Source organism: Macaca nemestrina, chromosome 10 (assembly GCF_043159975.1).
Source record: "Macaca nemestrina isolate mMacNem1 chromosome 10, mMacNem.hap1, whole genome shotgun sequence".
Lineage (NCBI taxonomy): Eukaryota > Metazoa > Chordata > Mammalia > Primates > Cercopithecidae > Macaca > Macaca nemestrina.
In genome coordinates, this window is record NC_092134.1 from 132,346,433 (window position 1) to 132,361,990 (window position 15,558).

Sequence of the window (15,558 nt, forward strand, 5' to 3'; positions counted from 1 at the left end):
TCCCAAGTAGCTGGATTACAGTTTCGTGCCACCACCTGGCTAATTTTTGTATTTTTAGTAGAGATGGGGTTTTGCCATGTTGGCCAGGCTGGTCTCAAACTCCTGACCTCAGGTGACCTGCTTGCCTCAGCCTCCCAAAGTTCTGGGATTACAGGTGTGAGCTACTGCACCTGGCCTTTTATTTTCTTTAGAGAGACAGGATTTTACTCTGTCACCTAAGCTGGAATACAGTGGTGTGGTCATGGCTCACTGCAGCCTCAACCTCCCCGGCTCAAGCGATCCTCTCACCTAGGCCTCCCAGAGTAGCTGGGACTATAGGCTCATTTCACCACCATGCCTGGCTAATTCAATTGGCAGAGAAGGGGTCTTGCTATGTGTCCCAGGCTGCTCTCCAACTCCTGGGTTGAAGCGATTCTCCTGCCTCACCCTCCCAAAGTACTGGGATTACAAGAATGAGTCACCTCACCTTTAACTCATTTAATCCTCACCCCCAACTCTATGGGATGTCAGTCACTCATAGGTGAAATCCTTGCAACTCAAAGTTTGATCTTCGTATGTATGAGTTATCTCATGCTGCTTGACAAATTATTGTAAAACTTAAGTGTCTTAAAAGGACAAACATTTATTATCAAACAGATTCTACGGGTCATTAATCTGGGTGCAGCTTAGCTGGGTACTTCTGGCTCAAGGTATCTCATGAGGTTGCACTCAAGCTGTCAGTGAGGGCTGTGGTTTCATCTGAAGACTTGACTAGGAGAGGATCGATTTTTCAAGCTCATCCCAAAGTCTCTGATCCTCACAGCCTGCTAGACTGAAGGACACAGTTCTTGACCACAGCTGTTGGCTAGGGGCCTCACTCAGTATCTCATCACATGAATCTCTCCACTGGGCTGCGTCATCACACAACAGCCGTCTTCCCCAGAGCAAGCAGTTTGAGAAAAGGGGTGCACCCAAGATGGAAGCTGCAGTCTTTTTGTAACCGAATCTCAGAAGAGTCATTACTTTCGCCCTGTTCTATTTAACAGAAGTGAGTCGCTCAATCCAGCCCACACTCAATGGGATGCAAATATCAGGATGCAAGGATCTCTGAGGGTCCTTAGAGGTTACTTACCACACCGGACTAGCCTCTCTGGCATCACCTGAGAGCTTGTTAGAAATGCAGGATGTAGGCCCCACCCCAGGTCTGTGGCAGCAGAGTTTGCACTGTAGCAAGATCCCCATTAAAGTTTCAGAAATGCTGATCCAAATGGGAACGGACCTCGCTGGTACCTCTGGCAATAGGGCTAATGGCTTCCCTTCTCCTTCTTTCTCTCAGGTCACATTAACTTTACTATTAGTACAAAGATTCTGGACAGCAATGAACCATGTGGGGGCCAGAAGGGGTTTGTTCCCCAAAAGGGCCGGAGTGACACGCTCATCAAGCCAGTTCTCGTCAAAGTGAGTTTGCTTCAGAGGTCGAGACAGCAACCAACTGAGGGATGCTCAACATCTCCTCTTGCTGCGAGTTTGTCTCTCACAGCAACCGTACTCCAGTCCAATCGGGCAGCTTCCACTTTCTCCTTCCCTGGCCCCTTGAACATTTGCCTAATCCACACCCATGGCCTATGAAAGCACCTAAAACCTGGCACATCATAGGCACTCAATGAATGTTAGTTTCCCTGATTAAAATGTCTGTCTTCATCAATAGCTGCCTTTTTTGTCCCGTCATGAAGCCCATTGTCAATCTTGCCCCTTAGAAGTTGCCTAATTGTGTCTTTGGCTGTAGCGCTTGCCCAGAAAGAACTTTACAGAAAGGGCCCATCCTTGGTTGACACGGAGTTCTTCTGAGCTTCAATGAGAAGCCCTTCTCTGCAGTTCTGAGGGAAGCCGTGGGGACACAGCGGGGGGCCTCCCTTCCCTTTCCTTTAGTGCCATCTCTCCTGACGTTCATCTTTGTTGTTTTTATCTGTGTCTCTCTTCATGCCAGCCTGAAGGAGTCCTTGTGGAGAAGACACACAGCTCATTGCTGTGCCCAAAAGGTGGGTGGACTCAGAGCAGGATTGGTGGTGAGAATTCCCTTAGAGGGCAGGAGATTTTCTTTTCTTTTCTTTTTTTTTTTCTTTTTTGAAATGGAGTCTCGCTCCATCCTCCAGGCTGGATTGCAGTGGCGTGATCTCAGCTCATTGTAACCTCTGCCTCCCAGGTTCAAGTAATTCTCTTGCCTCAGTCTCCTGAGTAGCTGGGACTACAGGTGCACGCCACCATGCCTGGCTAATTTTTGTATTTTTAGTAGAGACAGGGTTTCACCATATTGGCCAGGCTGGTCTCGAACTCCTGACCTTGTGAGCCACCCACCTTGGCCTCCCAAAGTGCTGGGATTACAGGCGTGAGCCAGCACATCTGGCGGCAGGAGATTTTCATAGGCAAAAGGAGGAATGCATAGGACCAGAAGGAACAGGAGAGTCTGGGGTGCCATTCCTCATGGGGCTGATTAACTGGGAGGCAGGAGGAAGAAGAGAAAGTGTGCAGCACGATGATGACTCTCTGTGGAATTTATCACTATGAATAGTACCCAGTGCTTTCTGCATCCCAGAGAAAGCACCGAGCACACAAATCCCTGGATTATAGAAAGTTCTACAATTTTGGCTTCAGAACCCCTGCCATTCCCCATCATCTATTGTGTCACCTTTTTTCTGCCTCTCACAGGAAAGGTGGCATCTGAATCTGTCTCCCTGGACCTCCCAGTGGATGTTGTTCCTGACTCGACCAAGGCTTATGTTACAGTTCTGGGTAAGCAGTTAGAGATTCTTGGCTCAGAAACAAAAAGGAGAATGGAGGCTGCAAAGGTGTGGGGTGGGGCGGGACATGCGGACCTATCTGGAGAATGTGACTAATGATAAGTGATTGAAGGAAAAAGAGCGTATTTTATATAGGAGGGAAATACAGTGTAGGCAACAATACAGACGGGATTAGACTTGTATTCTAGTTAAAAATGGAAAGGAAGCCAGGCGTGGTGGCTCACGCCTGTAATCCCAGCACTTTGGGAGGCCGAGGCGGGCAGATCACGAGGTCGGGAGATCGAGACCATCCTTGCTAACACGATGAAACCCCGTCTCTACTAAAATTACAAAAAAAAAAATTAGCCAGGCCTGGTGGCGGGTGCCTGTAGTCCCAGCTACTTGTGAGGCTGAGGCAGGAGAATGGCGTGAACCCGGGAGGCAGAGCTTGCAGTGAGCCGAGATCACACCACTGCACTCCAGCCTGGGTGACAGGGCAAGACTCCATCTCAAAAAAAAAAAAAAAAAAAAAAAAAGAGTCAGGGTAGGAAGAAGTTAAGGTCACTGAAGCTTGATATGTATTTAGGTTTAGACAGTCTATAAATCGGGTGAAGGGAAGACAAAATATTTGCAGCAGCCGTTTTTAAAAATGAGGAATTTGGGTATAGTTTAGGGAAGATACAACCATATTTACAATAGGCAGCACACTTACTGTTTTGGGCAAGGGAGGAAGTGGATTGAAAAGCATGAACTTAAAAATCATATCTAACCTGTCATTTAGTAGCCGCGTGACCCTGAACAAGTTAGTGAACAGTTCTGGACCTTCTTTCCTCTTCTGTAAAACAGTAACAATAACCTACCTCTCAGACTGGTGTAAAGATTAAGTGCAATATTAAAGTTCCCAGCACATAATCTAGCATGTAGTAGGAGCCCTGTGAATGTTAGACTCTTTCTTTACTCCCTCGCCCTCTGTTGAGATCCTTTGCAGTCACAACGTCTCTGTTTTGTCTATTTTATTCATCAGTCTGACATAGCGCTTGTCTTGTTCTATTAGAGTTCAGTGTCTATGTCTGTCTTCCACACTGTGTTGGGGTCTCCTGAAGAGCAAGGGCCACATCTTTTTCTTTTCTGTTCCTAGTACGGTTCCTGCAACATAGTTGACATTCAGGACACATTTATAGATTTGAATGGAGCTCGTTGGCTACAGTGCAGATGTTAATGAGTCACGTATGTCAGGCTCACTGGCTTGGGAAGCATAGGAAGGGGTCAGTGACAACTTGGAGAAGAGTGTCAGGACTGTGTTTTAGAGAAACTTGGTGATTTGGAGGGTGAGGAACGTATGTGCAGTGGTAGAGGAACTTAGAGATTGAGCCTAAGTGATGTAAGTTTTGTCACATCACTCATCAGCTCAGCGACATGTCTTCTTAAAAGCCCTGAACTCTCTTAGACAGCCTATGCACCTCTCTGTGTCCTCTAGCACCTCCTACATATCCAGTATGATATTGTAGTACTGTATTGAAATTGTCTATAAGGAATAAAAATTGTAATGTGTTGTAATGGTTTGCTCCTCTGTGAGTTCTTTGAGGGTAGAGACTGAGTTTGATTTACTGTCGTCTTCCCAGGGCACATAGTAGGTACTTACTAAATGATAGCTAATACATGTTTGTTAAGTGAATGATGATAACTCTTAGAGGGTTCCTTCTTCTCTGTACCCCCACCTTCTCTCTCTCCTTTTGGATCCCAGGAGACATCATGGGCACAGCCCTGCAGAACCTAGATGGTCTGGTGCAGATGCCCAGTGGCTGTGGCGAGCAGAACATGGTGTTGTTTGCTCCTATCATCTATGTCTTGCAGTACCTGGAGAAGGCAGGGCTGCTGACGGAGGAAATCAGGTCTCGGGCAGTGGGTTTCCTGGAGATAGGTAAGTTGGTTCAATCTTTCTTTCTTGGACACTCTCCTCCACTAGGCCCTATGACAGATTGTTAAGATACAGGGAATTCCAGCCCCTGAAGTGTCCCATATCCTTGAAAAGCACGGCGGTGTTTTTTGAAGTTGTCACTGTGATCTAAAACCACATTTGGCTTCCCAGGGTACCAGAAGGAGCTGACGTACAAACACAGCAATGGCTCATACAGTGCCTTTGGGGAGCGAGATGGAAATGGAAACACATGGTAATATCGCCCAATTCCCAATGAGTTGTGTACTCCACAGCATAATTCCTGAGCCCTCTGGAACTATTCCAATACTTCTCCCCTTAACCCCATTCCTTCTTGCACTCAGTCTTCTACCTCTTTAATACTGCTTATTTTACCCTCATGGATGGTCAAGTCCCTCGATCTTCTCCCTGAGCTTGTGCCTCCTCTGTTCTTGTCCTCACTGGTGCCCATTCATGCCTCTGTTTTCTGGGCCTGCTGTGGCATATGTTCCCTCAGCTCCCCTTCTGGAAGTATGCACCCAAATACATGAAAAAATGATTGCACCCTCACCTGGAAATTCACCTTCATGCCACATTTTCCTCTTTACCCATGTAGGCTGACAGCCTTTGTCACAAAATGCTTTGGCCAAGCTCAGAAATTCATCTTCATTGATCCCAAGAACATCCAGGATGCTCTCAAGTGGATGGCAGGAAACCAGCTCCTCAGCGGCTGCTATGCCAACGTGGGAACTCTCCTTCACACAGCTATGAAGGTGCGGATCTGTCCAGGGGCCTGCAGCCGGCCACTGTCTCAAAGGACCTCACACCTCTGACCGAGCAGAAGCAAAAAAGCACTGGCCTGGCAATCAGTTTTCTTCTGGTTTCCACTGTGGCTCTGGGTGTCCATGGTCAAAATGCTTAGCTGGTCTGGGCCTCAGTTTTCATATCTGTAGAATGAGAATACAGATGAAGGCTGGGTGTGGTGGCTCATGCCTGTAATCCCAGCACTTTGGGAGGCCAAGGTGGGCTGATTGTTTGGGCCTGGGAGTTTGAGACCACCCTGGGCAACATGGTGAAACCCCATCTTTACAAAACAAAACTGAAAAATTAGTCAGGCATGTTAGTGCATGCCTGTAGTCCCAGCTACTTGGGTGGTTGAGGTGGGAGGATCACTTGAACCCGGGGGGTCAAGCCTGCAGTGAGCTGTGATTGTACCACTGCACCCAGCCTGGGTGATAGAGTGAGACCCTGCCTCAAAAAATAAATAAATAAAAAATAAAGGGGAGAGAGAGAGAGAGGGAGAGAAAGAGAGAGAGAGAGAGAGGGAGAGAAAGAGAGAGAGAATGTGGACTGGAGCATGGTTCTCAAAGCATAGTTCCCAGATCAGGAGCATCAGCATCACCTGGGAACTTGTTGGACATGCAGATTCTGACTCCCAGCGCACATCTACTGAATGATGAACTCTGGGAGGGTGGGCCAGAAATTTGTGTTTTAACAAGCCATCCGGATGATTCTGATACACACTGAAATTTGAGACTACTGGACTAAAAGATCTCTGGGCCTCTTACTATGTCACCAAATCCATATGGGAAAGCCATTTCCTGTGGCGAGGACTAGTAGGCAGCCCAACGTCTTTTGTAAGAGGTTTACTCTGCTGAGCACTGTTCTAGGCACGTGGTTTATTTGACATTATTTAATGTTTACAACAAATCAGTGAGCTAGGTATTGGAATGTCATTATTAATCCCATTTTACAGATGAAGAAACTAAGGGATGGAGACTAAGTAAACTGCCCAAGGTGCATGCTAATAAGTGGCAGGACTGAGATTGGAAGCACGGCAGTTGCACTCCAGAGGCACTGCTCTCTTCTGTTCACTATTGCCTGTACCTGTCCCAAACAGGGTGAGGCGTAGATCCTGCAGGAAAACTCGTTCAATTCAGAACACACTCAGTGCAAGAAAGACTTGAATAAACTTTTCTAGAGAAATCACTTACATTGCTATTCCAGGGCAAAGATTAAAAATCTTGAGTGTTAAAAAAAAAAAAAAAAAAAAAATCTCTTTATAGGATTCATTAGACTTCCTCTGCAGGATCTTATTAGTCTCCCCTAAGTTCTCGTCTTCATCTTCTCTTACACGCTGTGTGAAATATACCTGGGGGCTGGGCGCGGTGGCTCACGCCTGTAATCCCAGCACTCTGGGAGGCTGAGGCGGGTGGATCATGAGGTCAGGAGTTCGAGACCAGCCTGACCAACATGGTGAAACCCCGTCTCTACTAAAATAAAGGACTTGACTAGAGCAAGATCCCAGAGGTATTCTTCCTTCTTTCCTTTTTTTTTTTTTTTTTTTTTTTTTTTTGAGACAGAGTCTCGCTCTGTTGCACAGGCTGGAGTGTAGTTGCAAAATCCCAGCTCACTTCAACCTCCACCTCCTGGGTTCAAGTGATCCTCAGGCTCCTGAGCAGCTAGGACTATAGGCATGTACCACCATGCCTGGCTAAGTTTTGTATTTTTAGTAGAGATGGGGTTTCACCATGTTGGCCAGGCTGGTCTCAAACTCCTGGCCTCAAGTGATCCACCCGCCTTGACCTCCTAAAGTGCTGGGATTACAGGTGTAACCCACCCACACGCACCCAGCCTCTTCCTACTTTCTTATGAGAGGAGGCCAGTCCATTGAGAAATCCATCCTCTGTGTAGCCAAGGTTCGTGGTTTGGCACATGAACTCCAGAATTAAATGTCCTGGTTTCAAATTCCAGTCCTGCTGCAGATGAGCCATGTAACTGTGAGCAAGCTATTTCATCTTTTTATTTATTTATTTATTTATTTATTTATTTATTTATTTATTTATTTATTTTTGAGATAGTCTTGCTCTGTTGGCCAGGCTGGAGTGCAGTGGAGCAATCTTGGCTCACTGCAACCTCCGTCTCCCAGGCTCAAGCAATTCTCCTGCCTCATCGTCCTGAGCAGTTGGGATTACAGGCATGTGTCACCATGGCTGGCTAATTTTTGTATTTTTAGTAGAGACGTGGTTTCACCATGTTGGTCAGGCTGGTCTTGAACTCCTGAACTCAGGTAATCTGCCCGCCTCAGCCTCCCAAACTGCTGGGATTACAGGTGTGAGCCACCGCACCCGGCTGAATCTTTTTTATTTATTTACTTATTTATTTTTTTGAGACACGTTCTCACTCTGTTACCCAGGCTGAAGTGCAGTGGCATGATCACGGCTCACTGCAGCCTTGACCTCCCCAGGCTCAGATGATCCTCCTACTTTAGTTTCCTGAATAGCTGGGACCACGGATCCGCATGCCACCACACCTGGCTAATTTTTGTACATTTTGTAGAGATGGGGTTTTACCGTGTTGCCCAGGTTGGCCTCAAACTCCTGAGCTCAAGGGACCCTCCCCACCGCCTTGGCTTCAAGTTGGGATAATAGGCATGAGCCACCATGCCTGGCCACAAGCTATTTAATCTTGTTAAGTATTTGTTTTCTTATCTATAGAATGAGGATAATAATTTGATTTGATATTTTTTAAAATTTGCTTTGATATTTCTGGGAAAGGCAATAAGCAGGGAAGGTCTCACCTACTCTCCCCTGGAGAAGGGCTGTGCGTTGTCCTGCTTGACGGGAGCTGCGTGTGAGGAGGCTCAGATGCAGTGATGCGGCAGATTCTCTTCTTATTCCTCCCTACTTTAAACCTCTTATGCTTCCTAACTCCTCTCGGGTTTCTTCAACACCCACTCAGCTGAAGTCCATGTGCTGCCTCCTGCAGGCTGTTTAAGGCTCTGCAGTTACTGAAGTCCAGCCTGTTCCCTCTTTGTGTGTCCTGGAGGCTTGAGCTGCAGAAAGTCTGTGGAAAGAAGAGCTTTCTTTATTATTTTTTTTCTTTTTAAAAATAATTCATCTATTCAGAGGGGATGCCGTTTTGCAATCTCCACGTAATTCTTGCAGCTGCTGCCTGCTGCCCTGACTCACTGTCTCCCTGTTTGTCTCTAGGGTGGTGTTGATGATGAGGTCTCCTTGACTGCATATGTTACAGCTGCATTGCTGGAGATGGGAAAGGACGTAGATGTAAGTTCTCCTGGCTCCTCCTCTTGATACCCTCCTTCTCATGCCTATTCCTAGAGACATTGACCCATCTTTGTCCCTAGTCACCCTTTTATGGTCAAGAAGGATAAGATGATTTCCTGATTACTTCCCATTTTTTAAGGAATGCCTTATAAGTTATGGTCTTCTTCTTCACTTTTGAGGACCCAATGGTGAGCCAGGGTCTACAGTGTCTCAAGAATTCGGCCACCTCCACCACCAGCCTCTACACACAGGCCCTGTTGGCTTACATTTTCTCCCTGGCTGGGGAAATGGACATCAGAAACATTCTCCTTAAACAGTTAGATCAACAGGCTATCATCTCAGGTATGTTGGTCCTGTTAAGAGTTGTTTGAAATTGGGAACGTAAGCTGTGAGTTATCTATAATCTCCTTAGTATCCTCTGTCCCACACATGAACTCTAGGATTCATTTTAGTAACAGTTGTTAAGTCATAAAATTATTGTTGGGAAGTTTGTGAGAAACACATGCAAGTGCTCACAGGGCATTTTTATACTTTTTTTTTTCTTTTTCTGAGACCGAGTTTCTCTCTTGTTGCCCAGGCTGGATTGCAATAGCGTGATCTCGGCTCACTGCAACCTCTGCCTCCCAGTTCAACCAATTCTCCTGCCTCAGCCTCCCGAGTAGCTGGGATTACAGGCGTGTGCCATCATGCCCAGCTGATTTTTGTATTTTTAGTAGAGAAGGGGTTTCACCACATTGACCAGGCTGGACTCGAATTCTTGACCTCAGGTGATCTGCCCGTGGGATTACAGGCATGAGCCACCACGCCCGGCTACATTTTTATACTTCTAATGGGAAGAGAAACTACATTGAAGAAGCTAGTCAGAAAGTATATTGTCATTGTGGAATTACCCTTTTGGAGACCTTTGAAAGTTCTTTGATGTAGGACCACTTTAAATATTTTTTTAATTTTTATTTTGCTTTTTATTTTTTTGAGACGGTGCCTTGCTCTGTTGCCCAGGCTGGAGTGCAGTGGTGCAATCTTGGCTAACTGCAACCTCTGCCTCCTGGATTCAAGTGATTCTCCTGCCTCAGCCTCTCAAGTAGCTGGGACTGCAGGTGCCTGCCACCACACTGGCTAATTTTTGTATTTTTGTATTTTTAGTAGAAATGGAGTTTCCCTACGTTGGCCAGGCTGGTCTCAGAATCCTGACCTCAAGTGATCTACCCTTCTTGGCCTCCCAAAGTGCTGAATGATAAGCGTGAGCCATTGCACCTGGCCTGGACCACTTTAAATGTATTTAGAATACTATTTGAAGTTATGGCAGATCTTGTAATGCATTTCATTTATCTGACTGTGTATTTAAAATTATTCTTCCAGGCAGAAATGCAGTCTCAGCCTTCATTTATATGAGTGTCATGGCTGAACTGTCCTCTCATAGGGGGTGGGGTAGCTTTTCCTCTTGTGTGTAAGAAGCTCTAGTCATGAAATGTGTGTCTGAGACAATGGGACCTGTTCCACCATATATTGATTTATTGTGATGATCTCTTTTCCATTATCTTGTATTGCAAGCTCACATGTTTCCTGTTACATTCTTCCAATTAGATTGCCCTTCTGTGGTTACTTATTATCTCTAAAATTCTGTTTAATTAGTCTTCTAACTTATACCCTTCTCATTTCCATTTGTTATTTTATTTTTTCTTCAAGTTATCCGTTAACTGTCATCTTGGCTGTCACAGAGGTTTCTTTTGGTCTCATGTCCTTTTTTTTTTTTTTTTTTTTTTTTTTTTTTTGAGACGGAGTCTGGCTCTGTCACCCAGGCTGGAGTGCAGTGGCGTGATCTCAGCTCACTGCAAGCTCCACCTCCCGGGTTCACGCCATTCTCTTGCCTCAGCCTCCCGAGTAGCTGGGACTACAGGTGCCCGCCATCACTGGACTGCCTTCTAAGCATATTTCATATAGTTGGCCTCATTAGCATTTCTTCATGGTTTCTCAGAATTCTTACATATGCTCTGCCATTTTTGTTCTACCTAAAATGTTGAATCTGGTTTGTTTGTTGTTTGTTTTTTTAGATGGAGTTTCACTCTTGTTGCCCAGGCTGGAGTGCAATGGGGCGATCTTTGCTCACCGCAACCTCCACCTCCTGGGTTCAAGCGATTTTTCTGCCTCAGCCTCCCGAGTAGCTGGGATTAGAGGCATTTGCCACCACACCCAGTGAATTTTGTATTTTTAGTAGAGATGGGGTTTCTCCATATTGGTCAGGCTGGTCTCGAACTCCCAACCTCAGGTGATCCGCCCACCTTGGCCTCCCAAAGTGCTGGGATTATAGGCGTGAGTCACCACGCCCAGCCTAAATCTTTGATTAAATAAAATAAATCCTGAAAAATTCATAAAACTGTAAGCAAACAAAAATTGCCCCCAAACACAGAGATTCTTGTAGGAAGCCTCTATTTACCTATTTCCATTAACATCAAAACTGATAAAGTAACAAGAGTGGTTTTCATGTAATTGCTGGAGGCAGGAACATTTATTGATGCTTCTAGCTTTACACACATGCGCACACATGCATCCTTGCATTTACATCAAGGTCAATGAATCAGCTACATCTAAGACATTTTTTTCTACTCTGTTTAATTCTCAGTTGGTACTTTCTCTGCTCTAAGATGCTGCATTTACAAAGTGAATGTGGGAAAGCCAGTTCCTTCTAAGGACATCCTAGTTATGTTTCTTTTTCCATAGGAGAATCCATTCACTGGAGCCACAAACCTACTCCATCATCGAATGCCAGCCCTTGGTCTGAGCCTGTGGCTCTAGATGTGGAACTTACAGCATATGCATTGTTGGCCCAGCTTACCAAGCCCAGCCTGACTCAAAAGGAGATAGCCAAGGCCACTAGCATAGTGGCTTGGTTGGCCAAGCAACGGAATGCATATGGGGGCTTCTCTTCTACTCAGGTAAACAGCCTGTTCTCCCACTGCCACTTAACAGGTAGAATTAGATCTTGTATGGAGATAGAGGAAAAGGTATTGTCCTTGCCCTCTCAGTCCAGGATCTTAGAGAGGAAAAGCCTGTGAAAAATATATAGAAGTATTCATAAAATGGGTTATATGAGCACATAAATAGTACCAGATGCATTTAATTTTCTTTTTTTGTTGAGTGTGAAACACTGGGGCCGGGCATGGTGGCTCAAGCCTGTTATCCCAGCACTTTGGGAGGCCGAGGCAGGTGGATCACCTGAGGTCGGGAGTTCGAGAGCAGTCTGACCAACATGGAGAAACCCCATCTCTACTAAAAATACAAAATTAGCCAGGCATGGTGGTGGGTGCCTGTAATCCCAGCTACCTGGGAGGCTGAGGCAGGAGAATCGCTTGAACCTGGGAGGCGGAGGTTGCGGTGAGCTGAGATGGTGCCATTGCACTCCAGCCTGGGCAACAAGAGTTAAAACTCCGTCTCAACAACAAAAACAACAACAATTTTAACTTTGTTTCAGAAAGATTAATTAGCCACTTGGTGTGTGAGATAATTTAGAGGAGAGAAACGTTGGACTTGAAGAGATCAGGAGACTGTTTTATCTAGGTTAGGGGTAAGGGGAAATTGGGAAATTGAATGAATGGTGTGGCAGTGGGGAAAAAAAAAGAGGGGTAGAATTGTATGATAAACTCAAATCATAAAAAAATTATTTTAGATTATAATGAAGAGAGTAGTCATTAATTTATTTATTCTGAAAATATTATTAAATATCTACTATGTCCAAATCACTTTGATGAGGCTACAGAAGTAACTAAGAAAATATATTTCTTGTCCTCATGAAGATTATAATCTGATTTGTTGAAATTGGCCAATTTCACTGAAGATATAACATGTAAATCAGACCTGAAAGAATGAACATCTTTTAATAGATTGCATGTTTGGTAAAAATGTTAAAGGCACCAAGTTTAAATGTGGTAATGACCTAATTGAAACTTAAAAAAATTATATGGTACTATGCCTCCCTGTTTCAGGGAAATGCTTGGCCAAAGATTAGAAAAGACTCCTTTCTTCTTGTTCAGTCCTAAAAAAATATAATATATAATAATATTTTTGGAAAGCAGTAGATGAAATGTTTACAACTCGCAGTGACAGGTATATGTCCGAATCATTTTTTCAATGAAATCCTTGGCTATCACAAGAGGTCATATATATTACTCACACTGGTTTTTCAGCTGACAGTGAGGTCCCTTTCTTTGAATTGTCCCCATATGTTCAAGCAGTAAAAAACCTCCCTGGCTCCAGTCCACAAAGGGTAAACAAAAATTGTTTGTAGATGGCCAGGCTGCACAGATAGAACTTCTTCACGGCTTCACCAGGGTGGGTGATCTGTCTTCCTGTTTTGTAGAACAGTGATAATGTCGAAATAAGAATGTCTTTTTCATTTGTGAGATGAAGAAATAGGGGTTTTTTTTTGTAATAGATATTTTACACAGTATCAAGCATGTAGAAATTTTCTTTTTTTTTTTTTTTTGAGACGGGGTCTCGCTCTGTCCCCCAGGCTGGAGTGCAGTGGCCGGATCTCAGCTCACTGCAAGCTCCGCCTCCCGGGTTCACGCCATTCTCCTGCCTCAGCCTCCCAAGTAGCTGGGACTACAGGCGCCCGCCACCTCGCCTGGCTAGTTTTTTGTATTTTTTAGTAGAGATGGGGTTTCACCGTGTTAGCCAGGATGGTCTCGATCTCCTGACCTCGTGATCCGCCCGTCTCGGCCTCCCAAAGTGCTGGGATTACAGGCTTGAGCCACCGCACCCGGCCTGAAATTTTCATAACATAGAGCGAGATGTGACAATTTTGTTGAATACTTTATTCATTTTTCTTTCCCCTTGTAATTTATACGAATTATGTTTTCAGAACGAAACAGTTCAAACGTCACTGTACCAGGCTCACTTAGTGACAGTTATCTGTCTTATTCCCAGAGAAATAAAAGATTGTCACATGGTATCACGGCTAAGAAGCCAGCCTGCAAGGAAGGACTTTCCTAGGTCCCTGATGCTCCTTCCAACTGTGATGTAGAAGATCATCACACAGTTAAATGACGTCATAGGCTGCAATTTCTAGGGCTATCATGTTAATACTGTTTCCTCCCCAAATGAGGAAGCTGTAAAATATATACTGAACAGTTATCCACTTGCTTCTAGCAATAACTCATTCTGAAGCTGTTTGCTTTCTGAATATGAATCGATAGGTTAACCAAGTAGCCTGCGGATGTTCAGTAGTAGCTTGTTGATGGTGATTTTCTATAAAAGTAAGCTACTGTGATTTCTATGTCAGCTTCTCCAGAGGAGGTGGGTATAGTTCTCTAAATGCTTAGAGGAGGCATCATCCAAGCCAACTAACAACAACCACGTGTGTGGGTTATAGAGTTGTTCAAGGTTAATTCCAATGACTCACAAAATGGTAAGCATACGTTTGGTTGTTTCCCTCAGGATACTGTAGTTGCTCTTCAAGCTCTTGCCAAATATGCCACTACCGCCTACACGCCATCTGAGGAGATCAACCTGGTTGTAAAATCCACTGAGAATTTCCAGCATACATTCAACATACAGTCAGCCAACAGATTGGTATTTCAGCAGAAGACTCTGCCCGATGTCCCTGGAATGTACACGCTGGAGGCCTCAGGCCAGGGCTGTGTCTATGTACAGGTAAGTAGAGATCCATGAGAATGAATGTACATTGGGAAGGAGAGTCTGAGGGCATCTTCCCCTTAGGCCTTCTCTCTCGCTCTCTGTTTCTCACTTGTAAGAAAAGTAGTTTGAACTGTACAATCTTTAAAGCTCTTTCCAACCCTGATTTGGCTATTTCTTCCTACCAGACGGTGTTGAGATACAATATTCTCCCTCTTAAAAATATGAAGACCTTTAGTCTTAGCGTGGAAATGGGAAAAGCTAGATGTGAGCAACTGACTTCACCTCGATCCTTGAGTCTCGCTATTCACACCAGGTGAGGAAGGCTGGGGTGCTGGTGGCCGGCAGAGCACCTGGTCTGAAGAGCTGAGGTGGGACACGTGTGTGTGTGTGCGCGTGTGTGTGTCTGTGTGTGTGTATGTGTGTTGGGGATGCAGAGTGCACTGAAGTAATAGGCTCACATGTGTTTTCTTCTTCCTGCTCTCAGTTATGTGGGGAGCCGTAGCTCTTCCAATATGGTGATTGTGGAAGTGAAGATGCTATCTGGGTTCAGTCCCATGGAGGGCACCAGTCAGTTAGTAAGTTACTTCTGTTTTCTTCATTTATCTAGCTGTGAGGGGACCTGACAGTATAATAAAAAAAACTGGTAAAATGGGCATCCTGGCATGTGTGTGTATATATACACACACACATATATACATGGCATGTATATACATACATATATATGTATGTATATGTATGTACATTTGTAAGAAAAGTAGTTTTCATATATATATGGCATCCATATACACAGTGTGTATATATATACATATGTAGGTATATGTACATGTATATATGTGCATATATGTACGTGTGTGTGTATATATGTATATATGTACATATACACATACATACAAACTCATGATTGGATTATTTAAATGGGCTGCAAGGTTGTAGCAGACATATGACACACAACTTGTAATAGTCTCAGTTCCCTTTTCCTACCTTTTCCACAGTATATATTGTTTCCTTGATCATGGCAGAGCTTTGGAAGACTACCCTAGGGGATAGGGAAGGCTCTGGCTCTTAGTCTCTGTTTTTCTCCCTCTCTTATGCAGCTTCTCCAGCAACCCCTGGTGAAGAAGGTTGAATTTGGAACTGACACACTTAACATTTACTTGGATGAGGTAGGTATTCAGGAACTAGATCA

General features: G+C 44.7%; 1 protein-coding gene and 1 long non-coding RNA gene across 5 annotated transcripts in view; one reads left to right on the forward strand and one right to left on the reverse strand.

The window, feature by feature from the left end:
- The window catches only part of LOC105463180 (alpha-2-macroglobulin like 1), a 54,185-nt gene that overhangs the window by 31,395 nt on the left and 7,232 nt on the right, over nt 1-15,558 (forward strand). For both annotated transcript variants that reach the window (XM_071072222.1, XM_071072223.1), the window contains 13 exons: nt 1,316-1,437; nt 1,967-2,018; nt 2,686-2,769; nt 4,501-4,677; nt 4,846-4,927; nt 5,288-5,444; nt 8,664-8,738; nt 8,918-9,080; nt 11,457-11,671; nt 14,172-14,387; nt 14,558-14,685; nt 14,857-14,947; nt 15,467-15,535. In XM_071072222.1, the coding sequence (XP_070928323.1) occupies nt 1,316-1,437; nt 1,967-2,018; nt 2,686-2,769; nt 4,501-4,677; nt 4,846-4,927; nt 5,288-5,444; nt 8,664-8,738; nt 8,918-9,080; nt 11,457-11,671; nt 14,172-14,387; nt 14,558-14,685; nt 14,857-14,947; nt 15,467-15,535 (1,631 nt within the window). The remainder of the gene's footprint in view (nt 1-1,315; nt 1,438-1,966; nt 2,019-2,685; nt 2,770-4,500; nt 4,678-4,845; nt 4,928-5,287; nt 5,445-8,663; nt 8,739-8,917; nt 9,081-11,456; nt 11,672-14,171; nt 14,388-14,557; nt 14,686-14,856; nt 14,948-15,466; nt 15,536-15,558) is intronic.
- The window catches only part of LOC105499885 (uncharacterized), an 80,784-nt gene that overhangs the window by 3,936 nt on the left and 61,290 nt on the right, over nt 1-15,558 (reverse strand). The window contains exons 5-8 of one of the 3 annotated variants that reach the window (XR_011609375.1): nt 8,256-8,517; nt 5,243-5,618; nt 4,614-4,725; nt 3,347-3,902 (exon numbers count right to left, since the gene is read on the reverse strand). This is a non-coding gene — a long non-coding RNA (uncharacterized lncRNA). Of the gene's footprint in view, nt 1-3,346; nt 3,903-4,613; nt 4,726-5,242; nt 5,619-8,251; nt 8,518-15,558 lie in introns of those variants that run through there. The other 2 variants (XR_011609372.1, XR_011609373.1) reach the window with 2 other exon arrangements.